Source organism: Camellia sinensis, chromosome 7 (assembly GCF_055761805.1).
Source record: "Camellia sinensis isolate YWXY chromosome 7, ASM5576180v1, whole genome shotgun sequence".
Taxonomy (NCBI): domain Eukaryota; kingdom Viridiplantae; phylum Streptophyta; class Magnoliopsida; order Ericales; family Theaceae; genus Camellia; species Camellia sinensis.
Window position 1 is genome coordinate 32,015,445 of NC_138967.1, and position 17,380 is coordinate 32,032,824.

The 17,380-nt window shown below is 38.6% G+C and overlaps 1 protein-coding gene across 1 annotated transcript; it reads right to left on the minus strand.

Annotated features, from left to right (window-relative positions):
• Window positions 1-8,047: 8,047 nt before the first annotated feature.
• LOC145795710 (uncharacterized) lies at window positions 8,048-16,521 on the minus strand. Its single transcript, XM_082880580.1, has 10 exons — window positions 16,196-16,521; window positions 15,698-15,831; window positions 15,316-15,583; window positions 15,123-15,195; window positions 14,856-14,951; window positions 14,087-14,565; window positions 13,627-13,867; window positions 12,314-12,413; window positions 9,050-9,212; window positions 8,048-8,147 (listed from the first exon to the last, which is right to left on the minus strand). Exons 1-10 carry the CDS (start codon window positions 16,519-16,521, stop codon window positions 8,048-8,050), a joined length of 1,980 nt encoding a protein of 659 aa, XP_082736706.1.
• Window positions 16,522-17,380: the final 859 nt, after the last annotated feature.

Here is a 17,380-nt window from a genome sequence, read left to right on the forward strand (position 1 = left end):
AGCTGTATCCACACTTCACTAGACAAGCATATGAGTTGTATCTACACTTCACTAGACAAGCATGTGAGCTGTATCTACACTTCTCAAAGATAAGCCTATGAGCTGTATCTTCACTTCTCTAGACAAGCATATGAGCTGTGTCTACGGAGTTCATCCCCCATCTCCTCCAATCCTATCCGGTTTAGAGGTACATCCCCCATCTTCCCCTAAACCGCAGAGTACATCCCCCATCTCCTCCTCTACACACAATGCATATAAACACAAGGGTTCTATACACAATCAATCAATACATAGAATTAATGTATTCAATTCACCGTCATACTCTATGACACATTCACCCGATTAGTTTTAGTTTGCCTAATCATCATGCATTGTCTACAACAATCAAGACTATCCTCCACCGATAGCCCAAAGCAGTTATTTCTAAATAGAAAATAAATGCACAAAATGGATATTAAATCGACATTTCAATTAGGTGAGCAATAAATGATCCAACCACACTCTTTAGTCCCATACATTCCCGATTTCAACATTCTCACTCAATTCCTCATTTCCAACAATTAATTATACAAATTAATTAACCAATGTAATTAGGGCATATTCCATAATTAACATCACAACCCTTAGGTTCCATTTTCATTAATGTTTTAACATTAATTTCACTTTTCCATGCCAAACATGCATTTAGGTTTTATATGATTAAAACCCCAACTTTTGTAAAATTACACAAAGGCCCAAACTTTCTCAAAATTACCCAATAACTCCCAACATATCGAAATGCCAAAATTTAAAGACATAACTCATAAAGAGGAGTAGGATATCCCTACCTCAAATTCGGAGTTCAAGGGGTGAAGATGAAGAAACTCAACGTGCTCCAAAACTCGAAATTTTCGGATCAATGTAAAGCCCTCGACGATCAACCCAACTTTTGTAAAGACCAAAGGTGAGGAATACACCCTAGCTAGATCAATACCTAGAGAGAAGTTGAGGTTCTAGTGAGAGGAGCTCTCAAATGGAGGTTTTAAAAAGTAAGAGAGAGAAAAGGAGTTGAAAAAGTAATCCAAAAGTCGGATCTCGGATTTATATAAAAGTCGCCCCGCTCGAGCGTCTAAACCCCCGTGTAGACACCCCATTTTTGACCGACCTTAAGACTTAGACGTCACCAGTTGAGCGCTCGATGATATTGCATATTGTGCTCGTTCAGAAGTTTCAGAGTCTCGGCTGCGAGCCTTGCCTTTGAACTTCTAGACTCTTTCATGCTTTGCCTCGGTTTACGAACCAGGCTCGGTTTTCTCTGTTTTCTCTTCGCGAAGGGAGGGAGAGGTCTCGTAGACCATCTCTCAATGGCTGTAGGCTACATTTCGTGGTCGTAGGCCATTTTTGCCCGTTTAGAGTCCGGTTCCCGGTTTTTCGGAATCGTTGGCCGTGTGCCTCGGTTCGGGACCGCTTAACCATCTCCGTTTGCTCCATTTTTTGGCATACTTCTTATTTGCTCCCTTTTGAGGGACACTGTGGCCCGAGAAACCAACTTCGTGGTCGAACACCACTCCCGGTGCTTAACAGCCCATTTTCGGGGCCCCGAGCTGCGCGTTTCGGCCCTCGAACCTTCATTCTGCATTGGTTTTGGTTTATTTTTGGCGGGGACCTTTGTTTCATTGATATGAAGGCCGTAGAAGGGTGGGAGGCCAGTAATTGTTCTGTCAGCCAACTTTATCCCTTTATCGCCCATCGTCGCCCGTTTTTCCTCACTTCAGAGCCAATGTTGAACACCCTTGGACCATTTTCTTGCACCCAAAACCACATATTTGTGATGTACACACCTGGGAGGCCACCAATATTTGGTGGCCGGCCAGTAATTGATATTGACCCTTTTGAACCCCTTTGAAAAATGGGTTGTTCTCTCTCCTGGTTCACTTTTTCCAGTGTTCAACCACAGGGTTGTGTTGTGCACACATCAGAGGCTCTCTATTTGTGGTGGCCGGCCATTAATCACACTTGACCCTTTTGACCCTTGGCCGGCCGGCCATGGGAAGTAGCCGTCCGACCATCTACAGTGCAGAAGTGCATTCATTTCCCCCCCAGATTCTATATCCGGGGGGCTGCATTTTGGGGGGAAACTTGATGGTTTTCCCTCCATTTTCCCCCCCTCCCCTTTTTTTCCCCCTTTATGCCTATATAATAGCAGCCCCAACTCTGATTTTAGGGTTACAAAATTTCCCCCTAAGGCCCTTGCATTATATCTCTCTCCCTCTATATTTTCCAAGCTAAAACACCCTTAGCCCTACACCATTTCTTCACCAACCCATAGCCCTACCCTTCCATCCTCCATTCCAGCAGTTTGAGGGTGTTCTCCAGAGCTTAGGAGTGCTGCATTTTGGTCCAAGAAGCTACCAAAGTTTGGTCTTCAAGGATGAGTACCATTCCCACTCTTTTGAGCTTATTCTTGTATCATTTCTTAGCCATACATGCTTACTGTTTTGAGCTCCGGCCCTAACTGAAAGTGGCATTTTTTTGAGCTCCTTTTCACTTTTGTTTAAGGGCCTCTCACTGTTTGAGGCCTCCTTGTTGCACTTGCTTCATTATCCCTCTTGTATGCCATTATCTTCTGTAGTATTTTTGGCTTATGTATAATCTGTTTTGAGGCATGTCATAAACTGAAGAGTTGCTTATTTTGAGCCCTTCTTCAACATTGTTGAAGGGCTCATTGCTGTTTGTGGCCTCCATTTACTACTTGCCATTATATCTCTCTTTCGGCCATATTTTTGCATGATTTGTTAGCCTCGGATGCTTCTGTTTTTGGGCTCTTTTCAGAACTAAAAATAGTCTTATTTTGACCCCTTCTTCATATTTCATTAAGGGTCTTTTACTGTTTGAGGCATCCTTTATATACTTTGTGTTATATCTCTCTTTTTGGCCCTATTTTGCATAGCATTTTGAGCATTCTTGTATACTGTTTTGGGTCTGACCATCAACTGTAAAATGTATCATTTTTGGCCCCTATTCAACATTGTTGAAGGGCCCCTTTGTGTTTGAGGCCAGTAACCTCCACTTGCTTCTTTGTCCATCTTTTGGCTCATTTCTTGCATGAGAGCTTAGCCATACATGTGTTGGTTTTTGTGGTTTGCCATAAAATGTAAAACATCATATTTTGGGCCCCTATTCAACATTGTTGAAGGGCCCTAATCTTTTTGGGGTCAGCAGCTGTGAGTTGCTTCTTTATCTCACATTTAGGGCCATTTTTGCATGCTAGTTTTGCCCTATTTGTGTTTGCTGTTTGGCCTTGCTTAGAACTGAAAACATGCTTGTTTTGGGGCTGCCTTGATTCTTTCTTTACATGTCATGATCAAATAATGCATGCTTGATGTAGCTACAAGTCATTTCATGTGCTTAATCTCGTATTTCGGGACCATTTCATGCATCAGGTGCCATATTCCTATGATTCGGGGCTGTTTTGGGTCATGTTTTGCTGCTGAAATTTGCATGTTTGCATATCATATTCCATGCCTTGCCATGTCTTGTTAGAGTGGCATTCCGTGCCTTAGGTTCGGTCCTCGGTTTGCGTGCATGTATGCACGCATTCCGAGTTGTCTCATTTTCATCTATTGGCCTCTTATGTGAGTGTGGCTGAGGTCCACTTGTGTTAGTGTAAGTCCATTTGTGCATTGTGTATGCCATTTCATTTCATAGCATTGTGTATGCTAGGTTGTATGGTAGCGCATTGTGTACACCATGTTACCTCGTGCATCGTGTATGCCATTTCATAGCATTGTGCATGCTAGGTTGTATATTTAGTTGCATTTCATGCATATCATGCATATTGTATCGTGCTTGGGATAGGAGTTAGCCCGAGCACGGGAAACGAGGTACGTTTCGTACTCCGAGTGGCGGAACGTGTCTCAATTCCCCCAGTCACCGACACTCCGGATTATCCATGATGGAGTTAGGTTTTAGTTGAGTTTTTCATGTGCATTCATTTTATATCGAGTTGCACAATTCGACTCCTCGGCCATTATGCATCGATATGCGTGATTGGTGGCACGAGGATCGAGACATGCATACATATGTGAAAATACATTGCTATGCCCCTTTCCTGCTCTCTGTTGCAGCAAATCAAGAATTAGCAACCTTTCGGAGCTTGGCGCGCTTTTCAAGAAAAATTACAAAAACAGAGGCTAATCGGGGCATCCCAGTGGATTTCCGCGCAAGGCAGCCCAGACATGCATCATTCATCAAAGTCAAGGCAGTCCCTGGCTTGCATGCCAGTTTCTAGCTTTCTTAGTTAATTTGTAAATTAATTAGGAATTTGTTTATATTCGGATTGTATTATTCGAACTGTATTATTTGGACTGTACTATTCATTTGGACCCTCTACGCGAGGGCACAACTGTAATAAGTGTGCGTGTGTGTGTTGTATGTCTTCCAACCCCACGTCTTTCTCCCTTTTATTTATCCGCTTATGATGGTTAGATTAGGGCATGTTTCAATTAGCATACAGTATGATATCATGTTTGCATTCATTCATCTGTCTTGCATGCACCGGGCTCGGCGCATCATACTAACTGCATTGTATTTTCAATTCCAAATTGAATACATGTTAGCTGTAGCATTTCATATGCCATGTTTAGAATAGCCGAGCCTGCTATAGTTGCATTTTTGCATGTGTTGCATTAGGCATTTCTGTATAATTAGGATCATGCATGGATTTCTAATTAGCTTCTTTTTTGGCTTGGAGTACTCGGTGAGTTTTATGCTTTAGCATCCTTGCATGCGTGTGAGTGACTGCCATGAATAGCATGCTTACCATGAGGCTATTTGCTTATGTGATATAACTGCCTGAATGCCTGTGGGTGAAGGTTGGGTTGTTTAGATTGGAATAAATCATCAACTGTTTGTTTTAAGCCCACTAGATAGTGGTAAAACCATTTTTTCTAAGCCCACCTAAGGGTGGCAAAATCTGCATCTTTAAGCCTACTTGCGAGTAGCAAACCATCTTTCAAAAACAAACGTGAAATGTTTTGTTCCAATTCAGGTGACCCAGTCTATACTTGTATGTTGTGCGTATCACATAGTAAATCTAGGCTAATAACTGGGATAAGAACACACAATGTTTTCAAAACTAGATATCATGGTTAGTAGAGGCCGATCTTTGATCGGGCAAGCGGGGGTGCTCACGAAGTGACCTTCCCCAATCGTACCCAAGTTCCCGAGCCGAGGCAACTTTGGTGATGACGGACACGTGGCCTTAGGCAAACGAGTCAGGGTTTCCTAAATTTCCCCCAAAATAAAATATTTAGGTGGCGACTCTGTATCTGGCAAAGCAGTCCATGTTTGGCACTTCTTTTAAAAAAATCTGTTTTCTCAAAACGATTTGCCGGATTTGGGCTCTTTGGTTCAGACTTAGAACCGTGACAATTTTAGAGTCCTGAGCTGTAGTGACCCCAAATGAACGGAACGGGAGCTCACCCTCCCGGGGCGTTTGGGGACGTCTACACCCCGCTCGAGCGTCAACAATCCCGCTCGAGCGGCGGATACACACTTCCAGAACTTTTACAGAACCATACCTCCGCTCAAGCATCAACCCTCTTCGCTCGAGCGTCACACACAACATCCCGCTCGAGCGTCAAAACTCCCGCTCGAGCGCACAACTCTGCAGAGGAGATACTGGAAGATGGAAAACTATGCTCGAGCGTCGGAAACCCCGCTCGAGCGGACAGACAATAACGAAGGGCCCGCTCGAGCGTCAAAATCCTCGCTCGAGCGTGAAGGCCAAAATCTGGGCAACTACTCTTGGTTTCTAAGTCCAACCAACCTATTTCAAACTCGCCCAACACAACCCAAGACTCGAATGCAAGGAGTAAAGGATGTAAACAAGACATATACAACAACCAACTCCACGGAACCTAAGTCCGGGTACAACAGTTAAAGAAAAGGGGAAACCGGGATCGCTATAGGTTGGCTTGGTTAGGCAAGATGAAAACATCCAGCTACCTCCAAAGAATTGGGATTTTAGATGAGGCTGCCAATGTGAGCTGTGTTTTCTGTTAAAATGAGGTGGAATCGGTCAACCATATCTTGCTTTTTTGCCCATTTTTCTGGCTACTGTGGTCTCAGATTATGATGTGGTGGGGTGTTCAGTGGGTGATGCCAAACTCAGTGGAAGGGCTATTGCAGTGGTGGTCATTTTGCAAGATGAAGAAGCTTAAGAAAGTGATGTGGAAGGTTGTGCCTTTGGCTGTCCTTTGGTCCACTTTAAAGCATCGGAATGATTGTGTCTTTAATGGTTTTCAACCAAATTTAGAAGACTTATGTGAGGTTGTCAAAGTAAGAATCGCTTTGTGGGTTAAATCCTCCCCAGCCAAAGTAGAGTTCTCCATTAATGATGTAGTTTTTAATTTACACCAGGTTCATTATTGTTTAAGATAGGGGAGCTGAGTATAGACTGTCTTGCTGCATTCACTGGATTCTAGAATATTGGATGCTGTGTTTTGTGTTGTGTGGCATAATTTTGTTTGCTGATATATGTTGCTGTCTGCTGTATGTTGCTGCTGATGTATGTTGCTGTCTGCTGTTGTCTGCTAATCTGGTTGCTTATCTGCTAGAGTGCAGAGGACAATGGTTTGGAGGATGTTCATTTGTTAGAGTGCTTGGGCAGTCTTCAGTGTGCTTTTGTTCATTTGTTCATCTGTTATGTTGCTTATCTGCTAGAGTGCAGTGGACAGTGGTATTGAGGATGTTGATTTGTTAGAGTGCTCAACTGGCTTGGTGTTGTTATTTGGTCTTGAGTGTGCTTCTGTTCAGTTGTTCATCTGTTATTAATCAGGTGGAACTCTGTTCTAGGCTTGATTGCTGTTGGGTAGGCTTCATGGTAAAGGTAAATGGTATAATGGGGTGGTCCCTGGTATGTTTGGAGATAATTGGTTGCTTGTTGATTGGTATGCTGCGGTTTTGGTTTGGGGAAGGGATGCTCACCATATTAGTCCAGGTCTCATACTGGTGCTCAGGTCTGCTGAATGGTGGTCAGAGCTGGGAGAAAATAATAGATTGTCATAGTCCTGGTCAAGGGTTGATGCCTGCCAGTTTCAAGGTGCGCACAGTTCCCCTGGATGGTGATGAGTCAGCAATGGAGGAGGTATTGGATCCTGATTTTGGTGTGGCAGTATTTGGTCGTGTTGCTCTAGTTGATTCTGGATTGTGGTGAGGAATGATACATCAGAAATGGAATGCTGCTATTGAACTGATTTTGAGGAGGGAGCTGCTCTGTTGTGTGATGAGAAATGGGGTGTTGTACCAGTGATGTATTACCTGATGGTGTACACATACAAGCTATTCAGCAGTATGCTTTGGATTGGTCCTAGTGTTTGCCTTCTGGTGTATCATCTGGTGTTTTTTTTTTCTTTTTCTCTTTCTCTCTTTTCTTGTTGGTTTCTCACCAACTTTCGGTGGTGCTAGCAAATGATTGGGTACCTTCCTTGGTGCCAACCTACTTGGGATTGGGGGGTGTACTTTGATGCTTTCTACACCTCCTTTCTTTATTGACGTTTTTTCATATGTAATGTATGTTTTTCTCATCAATAAAGTGTTTTTTTGCTGATAAAAAATATATATATATATATATGTATATAATCTGTAGTTATATATATGTATATATAATCTTCTTTGATTTCAATGAAGATCTAACTGAAGATAAAACCGACATTTCGTTCGATAACCCATTTCTACAAATTCCAAGACTCAATTCTCTGAATGAACATCATTCAAAACCACAAATTAGAAAATAAATTTCTCAACCAAATCCACCGAAAACAGTATTTTCAATCTCTCTCTCTCTCTCTCCCATGACCACTGTTGCGACCATGGTGTGTGCGCCCGCGACGGGCATCCGAATTCGAATCATCAGGTAAGGTAGATTAGAGAGAAAGAGAGAGTAAGGAAAAAAAAAAAAAACTTCTTAGATATGTAGGCTTTAATTTATTTTTTTTTTGAGCTCTTTCTTAAATTGGGTCACAAGTGTTCAATGTAAAACCTCTTAAAGACTCGCTCTGATTTACTATGTCAACCTTTCAGGTATGAACTGAATGAATATATTCCCCATTGATTCTGATGTCCACCATTGATTCTTCTCTCTCTTGCTCTTCTCAAATGCACACCTGTTGAATGAGAAATGTTAAATAAAATTAATATATACAAAGCCAAAATAGTTTTTTTATTTTTGATGTTAACAATGTTAATTGTGCACATCACCCCATTAACCATAGGGGGGTTATATGGTGATATTCGAATGTCAGGGGGTAATTCTCACCCAACCCAAACTATAGGGGGTAAAGTGAAGTTTGCATTAATTTGTATTTATAAGAATAAAAATAAAGAAAGAAAGAAGGGATTATTTAATTTAATTGAACATACCTTTGGACGAAGTGAAATTATGGGAAAAAGTTCATATTACCCGACCCTACTTTATTAGGACACACTTAATTTGGGGTGGTTTGCTAATTAAATTAAAAATACGATGTTTGAATCTAATAGATAACAACAAACCAGAGTAGTTGATTACAAAGACATGCATAAATGGTTTATATGTTTGCAATCAAGAAGACAATCTGGCTACCTAAAAGAAATATGCTAATAAACTTAGCAACTAATATATAATGTAATTAGCTTTCATTATTTTAATCCTTATTTATTTATTTTCATTTTCACTCATTTCGGCTTGAGAGTCCTACTTTATATTCATTTCATCCTCCAAGACTTGTCCTGCAAATCAAAATTTGAAAGTTCTAAAGGAAGAAAACCTTAATTAACACGGAAAAGTAATAATTATTCATATAAAATAAGGCGGAGATATGGTTACTGAGCATTAGCTCTTATTCTAGCAAGGGTGCTATTTATTCTTAAGCATAAGTTGCGGTGGATGGTGTTGGAGGCTTCATAGGTGGCTTGTGATTGTCCAAGTCATTGGTGGTCAGAAACGATGAGATGGCCTTGGCTTGCTTGGTGGCCGTTTTGGTTGTAACCTAATACCTTTTTTTTTTCTTTAATTGAATTTGACAACATCTCTTCTCCAACAGGCTCATGATCCCTTGTAGTCAGTAGCTTGTGCCTCAATTTACTCTCTTTCAATGAAGCATGATGTTCAACATGATTCTGTGGCTCTTGATCATATAGCGATAGCTTCTCGTTAAAGTTAGCAAGAGAGGAAGTGGTGAGAACTACTGCTGCAAGGAACAACACTAACAAATATGGGCTAGGCATTTCTCTTGGATTGTGCTGGTGCAAAACTAAGAGACGTGGTACCCTTTTGTAGAGGGCGAGACCTAATTAATATCACCCTCATTAGTATCTCAAGCATTTCTTTTGTGCATGCAGGGCAGGAGGCCTTTGAATTGTAACAAGATGAAATCACAATTATTCATCCATCTAGCACCATTTTGTGCATGATTTTGGGTATCGCCACAGGCTACCTTATCCTTGTTACATCCATAGTTACCTTTTTTTGTTTGTCTTTTCCTCTTTTTCCTTTCGTGGGTAGATTTAGTTAGCATCTTCTAATAAGTATTTGAAGATTTATATAGAAAAGAAAATTAATTATCAGAACTTTTTCCCTTTGCCTCACTTGATCCTACGATAGTTTGTGCATGGTTGTGAACTAAGAAGTAACGTTTTGCAAAGGAAACGTGTCTTGTCTAACACATTTTTAACGTGTCTTAATCAAACAAAATCAAATTTATAAAATTAGACGCTTTACCAACACTTCAAACATGTCCAATCTGATGAATCTCTTCATAATAATAATGTTCAACATTCTTCAAAACACAACTTATGTACTAGTCTAAATTTATTTTAAAACATTTATATGATGAATATATCATGTGTACTACAATATTTATAATTATTTTCCATTCTTTAGAATGTAGTTGTTATGTGAATGATATATTTAAATTATGAAATATTTAGTTTTTTAATGTAATTAGTGTTATGTTACATATTTTCATTATCTTTGAATAAATTGTTTACATATATCACATATTATGTATTTGTAAAAATATAAAATTTTAACATGTCTTAAGGGTGTTGTGTCCTGTATTTTTTAAAAATTAATTTTTTGACGTGCCCATGTGATGTCTATGTCTTATTGCATGTCTATGTTTGAGCTAGTTAGTTTGTGAGTAGTGCCGCAAAGATATGTTACCCCTCTTGTGCCCGTAGTCCACCTTTTTGTTTTTGTTTTTGTTTTTGTTTTGATCTCTTTTTCCCTTTAAATGGAAATACCTATTACGTGGTTCTTCTAATGTGAACATAATCTTAACAAATTCTGTGAACTTTAGTTAATTAAAACAGGGTGATGCTATTTGCACTCCCCTTTTCACCAAAAACACTCCATTTTTTGTTCTTATTATGCAACTTTTGCATGAATGTCAAAACTGCCCCTCGCAGGAGAGAAAAATGCAAAAGTGTAAAGATCTTTGTAGAGGCACTTGAAGTAGTTGGCAAAAATGTGAAGGACTTTATTGTAACTTTGCCTGCTAAAGACAAAAAGTGTATTTTTAGTAAAAAAAGAGAGTATGAATAGCATTACCCTTAAAATACTTATTTTTTTGCCAAAGAGTTTACTTGTTTCTCTAAAACCTATAGCATGTTTTTTCACTTTTTTTTTTTTGGGTGTGTGTTTCATTTAGTTCATTAAGACACCATCTTTAGTTTCCTTTTTCTAATAAGTATTTGAAGAATTAAATAGAATGGAAGCATAAGTAATTCTTTCCAATTTCATTAAATAAGGATTGATACCTTTTTCCCTTTCCTCATCCAAACTTGCACTACTGCGTTATGTTGGCAGTACCCCAAGTTCACAACAGGGCTACCTCATCCCTTTAAGTCTAATAGATTTGTTGATTAATGGTCGTTGCTGGTTTGCTTTTCCTCACCAATCTTCTATTAATGTGTGTATAGATAATTACAGGTATTATTTGCTATATTTTAGGATACCTTATCCCCTCACATGTCCATAAACCTCTCCTTTTGTTTGTTTTTATCTCCAAGTGGTGGTGTCTTTTAGTTGGCTTTTTTAGATGAATATTGAAAGACTTGCATATAATAGATGCAAAACAATTTCATTTTGATAAAGTTCATTAACGGTCAATTCCTTTTTTCTTTTCCTCATCCAACCCTGCACCAATGTGTATGGTTGTAGGATTGTTGCTTATATTACATGGTCTCAAGTACAGATATAAAGTGCGACTGTTTGTTCAAGCGTTAGACCTTCTTAAACCTAAATCTTAATATATAAGATATGTACCCAAAAGTTGGGTATGAGAGTAGGGACCTACCCTGAATATTTATATATATATATATATATAGTATAATATTCTTAGATAAGATTATGTAAATTGTTTAGAAATTACTCTTGGGTTCTTAGCCCATAGCTGATTGTTATTTGTTGTTTGCTGATTGCTAGTGGACCAGACATTGGGCTGTTTTCTAGTTGTTGCTAGAGGTGAAGCCCAAGCTTCTCCTTAGTTTTATATATGCCCCTTTTATGGTCCATGGGCCTCCCCCATTGGCCCATATCACCTCACATTGCCTATTAATGCCCTACTGGGCTGCCAATTGTTAGTAAGTGATTACAGCCTAACCCAAATTTCCATGGTGGGCCTTGGCCTAGTTGTAGCCCCATTCCTTCGTTAAAAGTGACCAAAAAGGGTGGTAGAAAGATGTCCTAGCCACCTATGGCATTAGTCATTTCGTTCCTTCTGGATAACCTAAATGGTGCAGGCCTCCTTAAGAATAGAGAACGTGCTTTGTGATATGAAAATAGTGTTTTACATATGGTAAAAACTCAAATTACTACATATGGAACACAAATCTCAGACACTTATTCAAGTATCGAGTGTTTGGCACAAATACTTCATACATTTACAAGAATCCATGTAACATAGGTTGCGATGCTAGGGGTTGAGATTGTGGATGTTGACAGATTGAGATGGGTTTACATCGTGATAGTAGTCAAAGTATGAATGTTGATGATGTGCAGTCAACGACGATGGTGGAGTGTTGTTGGGGGCAGTCTGCAATACACGAAGTGTCCCAAGCCTCCACAACCATTTCCCCCAACAAAGTTTAATTAAAGATAGCAAGCGTCTGAATTCCCAATCCTCCTTCCCTCAATGGGAAAGTGTCCCAATCCACCAAATGAAAAACTCATTACCTATGCCTTCCTAAGGAAAATCACACTGCAACTTCTCCAAATGCTTTATTACTAAGGTTAAGATTGTGAAGAACGTAAAATATGCAGGACAATGTTCTCTTAATCAAAGTTAACCTGACACCTCTATATAAATACTATCACTTCCATCAAACATGACGCCTTTAGAACCTTTCAACCATTGAGTTGCAAGTAATCTTCGTCTTGAAAGAAAATCCTATAAAAAGACAGAAATATGTAGACAATAGATACTCCACTTTGCATCGAAGGTTATCAGTGCTTTTATTTACACCTACATTTTTTTCTCACTGCACCTGCCTTCTTTCTACATCTACTTGAAAATTTTGAAAGTTTCACTTTTTTCTCTCTCTCTCTCTCTCTCTCTCTCTCTCTCTCTCTCTCTTTACCCTTTGTAATTCCAAACTTACCCTCATCCCTAACCTCACAACTTCTTCTCTATCTCTGATGGATATTTAGGAAACCAAAGACTAAGGATAATGAGAAACGCTAATTTTGAGACTACATAAGGAAATTTTTTATTGAGCAACAAGCTGTCTATTTATACAGCTTAATAAAAACTGAATTGCAGAAAAATCTGCTACATGTTGAGCATAACAGCTAAATGCTAAAAAAATAGCATGAAAAAATGGTCATAATCCTAACAAATAAAACTGATTCAACAATCCTAAAGAATAACAACAAATAAAACTGATTCAGCTTCGTGGGTCATGCCAGTCAACACTCCTCCTTGACTCTGGAGCTGCATACACCAAACTTCTGCCTCAAGAATTCATATCTAATCTTTAGAAGTGTCATTGTTAGGATGTCAGCACTTTGATTTTCTGCTTTGCAATAGATCAACTGCACTTCTTCTTTCCTTTGTACCTCTCTTAGAAGATAAAACTTTATCTTGAAGTGTTTTGTTTTGCCATGGAACACTGGATTATTAACAATTGAAATTGCATCTTGGTTGTCCACAAATATTTGTGTGCCTTCTTATTGTTCGGTATGCAAATCTATTATGAGTTTCCTGATTCAAAAGGGCTTGATTCACAACAACAGCAGCAGCTACATATTCTGCTTCTGTTGTGGATTAAGCTATGACTTCCTACTTTTTAGAACACCATGAAAAAAATTCCAGAACCAAAGCTAAAACAGTAAGCTGAGGTGCTTCTCATATCATTAACACATCCAACCTAATTACTATCAGAATAACCATGGAAACTGAAGTTTTTAACTTGACTGAACCTTATTCCATAATCAATTGTGCCCTTAACATATCTAAGAATTCTTTTTGTTGCTTGAAAATGAATTTCACTAGCACAGTGCATATACCTTGATAACAAACTCATTGCATGCATGATATTTGGCCTGGTTGCAGCTAAATACATTAGGTAGCCTATTAGGCTCCTATACCACCTTTTATTCACCTTTTCAACTCCATCTTCTCTGCAAAACTTCTCTTTTTGATTCATTGGAGTTGCAATTGGCTTGCACTCTTCCATGCTAAATTTTTTGAGGACTTCCTTTGCATATTTATGCTGGCATTGAAATATTTCATTTTGCTTTTGATGTACTTGCATACCAAGCAAGAATGTCATCCTCCCAAGGTCTGTCATTTCAAAGACATCTTTCATTTCTTCTTTAAACTTGTCAATCAACTCCTTACTACTTCATATAACAAGTAGATCATTAACCTATAGAGATAACACAAGTATTTCATCATCAGTCTTCTTGATATATAAAGTAGATTCACTCAGACTTTTTTCAAAGCCTAAGTTCACCAAGTATGCATCAATTCTGCTATACCAGGACCTTGGTGTTTGTTCTAAACCATATAGGGCTTTTTTCAGTCAATATACCTTCTCCTATTGTCTTTGAAAAACAAACCCTTCAGGTTGCTCCACAAAAACTTCTTCCTCCAAGTATCCATTCAAAAAAGCTGACTTAACATCCATTTCGTGTATAACCCACCCTTTTTGTGCAGCAAGAGCCAGCAACATCCTTATGGTATCCAACCTAGCAATTAGGGAAAAAGTTTCAGAAAAATCTACCCCAAACATTTGGGCATATCCCTTGACAACAAGTCTTACTTTGTACTTGTTTACAAAACCATCAGGATTGAGCTTGGTCCTGTAAACCCACTTGACTCCTATAGCTTTCTTGTGTTTAGGTCTGTCTACTAACTTTGATGTCTGGTTCTTTTCAATCATCTTTAGCTCTTCCTTCATTGCAGCTATCCACTTCTGATCAGTTGCAGCTTCTTCATACCCTGCAGGCTCCATTACAACAACATTACACCTCTGATAAATGTCAGAGAGTGATCTGGTTCCTTGAATAGGTTCATCATCTACATCAGCATTCTTTTCCTAAACCTCAAGCATCTTGTCATTCTTCCAACTCCAGTTATCTAACTCAAGAAATTGAACATCACTGCTGACAATTACTTTGTTTCTTTGTGGTAAGTAGATCATAGACTAAAAAAATCCCAGATTCAGTTTTCTTGTCCAATTTGTCTCTTTTAACTTGAGGGATGTAAGAAAAACATAGGCAACCAAATGAGCAACTTTGGGTTGTAGCCAAACCATGCTTCAAAAAGAGTCTTTTTCTACAAAGCTTTTGTTGGCAATCTGTTTAGCAGAAAAACTACTGTATTTACAGCCTCGACCCAAAATTTCTTTGGCAGCCCTTTGTAGTGAAGCAAGCACCTAGTCATCTCCATAATTGTCCAGTTTTTCCTCTCCATAACACTATTCTATATAGGAGTGTAAAATGCTGTCAACTAATGTTCAATGCCTGCATCTTCACAAAACTTGTTAAATTTTTCAGAGTCATATTCAGTTTCATTATCAGACCTGAGCACCTGCATTTTGCATCCGCTTTGAGTTTTAACCTAAGCTGTAAACTTCCCAAAGATGTTAGCAACCTCAGATTTAAGCTCCATAAGATAAATCCAACACAATCTTGAGTAATCATCAATGAAAGCAATATAATACTTGCTGCCATTCAATGATGGTGTTTTCATTGGTCCTCCTACATCTGTGTGTATTAATTATAGCCTCTTTGTAGCCCTTTAAGCCTTGTTTTGTTGGAAAGAAAGCCTGGTTTGCTTCCCATACCAATAGCCAACACATTTAGAAGGCTCCTCTAATTCAGGCAAGCCTTTCACCAGATTGTTTTTCTTCATGAAAAGTAAAGCGACGTGATGGAAATGCCCCAATCTCTTGTGCCAAAGCACTGTATTGCTATCCTTTTTATGTACAGTTTCCTGCTCCTCTTTCATCAAATCCAAGGCAAAGTTTTTGCGTTTCATTTGAACTTTGAACACCTTTATACCTTTTGTATCTTTAATCACATAATTTTTGTCTTCAAACAGCACCTTATAGCCTTTTTCCAACAATTAAGTAACACTCAAAAGGTTTTGATTAATGTCAAGAACATATAAAACATCATAAATTAATTTCAGACTTGTGTGGCCTTCAATTGCTACTGTTCATTTGCCTTTTACTGCAATGTGTGCTCTATTTCCAATTCTGACTTTAGAAATAGCAGTCTTGTCAAACTCTCTGAAGAGCTCTCGATCATAAGTCATGTGGTTTGTACAACCACTATCTATAAGCCAGCTTTCTATGGAACTGTTGGTGGCAAAGCATGATACCACAAACAACAGCTCCTCTTGAGGTTGATCCTTAGTAGCCTTGGCTTCTTCTTGTTGCTATTGAGTCTTGTATATTCTTTTCATGTGCCCTAACTAACCACACTTGTGACATCTTGCATCTGGCCTCCACCAACACTTATTATGTGGATGATTGGCTTTTTTGAAGTAGGAGCAAGATGGAAAGACTTGAGTGTTACTGTGTTTCCAAGCTTTTTGTTTTTGCTTTGCCTTTTTTTTTTTTTTTTTTTGTTTTGCCACCATTGTTGTTCTGTGATTTGGCTTGAAAAGCACCCTCCACAAATCCTTCTTGCCTCATAAGCCTTCTTTGTTCTTGTGCCTACAGTGCGTTTAACAATTCTGCCAAAGTAATGCTTGACAGATCTTTTGAGTATTCCAAAAATGAAATTATAGCTTCAAACTTTTCAGGAATTGTGACTAGGACCTTTTGAGCAATTCTAGAATCAGAAAAATCAGTACCAAGGAGTCTTACCTTGTTGACAATGCCAAGAAGTCTGTTAGAATATTCCTTGATTGTTTCTGATTCTTTCATCTTTTGCATCTCAAATTCTCGGACCAAATTCAACACTTGAATCCCTTTGATCCTTTCATTTCCTTCGTATTCTTGCTTCAAAAAATCCCAAATTTTCTTGGCTGTTTTTAGCGTCATTATTCTAGTAAAAATGGTGGATGCGACTGCTACAAACAAGGTCGCTCTTGTTTTTTATTTTCTTTGCTTCCTTCCCTTTTGATTTTTGATTTGTGCAAGCGTTTGATTGTCTGGCAAAGGTGGAACTTCATATACTTGTTCAACAGTTTCCCATAGATCATTAGCATCAGGATAGGCTTCCATTCTAATTGCCCACACCTGATAATTTGTTCCATCAAACACTAGAGGTGCAATTGTAGTGAATGAATTTTTTGAATTCATTCTGGATAGGTTTTTAGAGTGATAGGTGATAAGTGTCTAGAAATTGTGTTTGAGCTCTCTCACAGGTCCCTCAAGATTGCAGCTCTAATACCAGTTTGATGAATATTTAGGAAACCAAAGACTAAAGATAATGAGAGAAGCTAATTTTGAGACTACATAAAGCAATTTTTTTTATTGAGCAACATGCTATCTATTTATACAGCATAATGAAAACTGAATTGCAGAAAAATCTGCCACATGTTGAGCATAACAGCTAAATGCCTAAAAAATAGCATAAATAAATAGTCATAATACTAACAAATAAAACTGATTCAGCAATCCTAAAGAATAGCAACAAATAAAACTGATTCAGCTTCATGGGTCATGCTAGTCAACACTCTTTCTCTCAACCACCACCTATCATCCACCATTTTCCGTCAATTCGTTTTACTGTTATAGCAATTAGTGGGTTGAGACTATTGGACCACGGATCTTGTAATAACAAATTGGATTCAGAGTGAGAATTGATTGATTTGTCTCAAATTAGAAATTTTACTTAAGAAAGCATATTAGGATGATTTTTAATTTTGTAGGAAACGATTTTCTTTTACATGCCTCT

Bases quoted from the DNA above. Each gene is read 5' to 3' on its own strand.
- LOC145795710 (XM_082880580.1), bottom strand. From the start codon at position 16,521: ATGACGCTAAAAACAGCCAAGAAAATTTGGGATTTTTTGAAGCAAGAA. The intron at 15,832-16,195 runs GTAGGCACAAGA...TGCCACCAACAG, and splicing joins GCAGAATTGTTAAACGCACT to TTCCATAGAAAGCTGGCTTA. The intron at 8,148-9,049 runs GTTGTCAAATTC...CTCATTCAACAG, and splicing joins GAGCCTGTTGGAGAAGAGAT to GTGTGCATTTGAGAAGAGCA.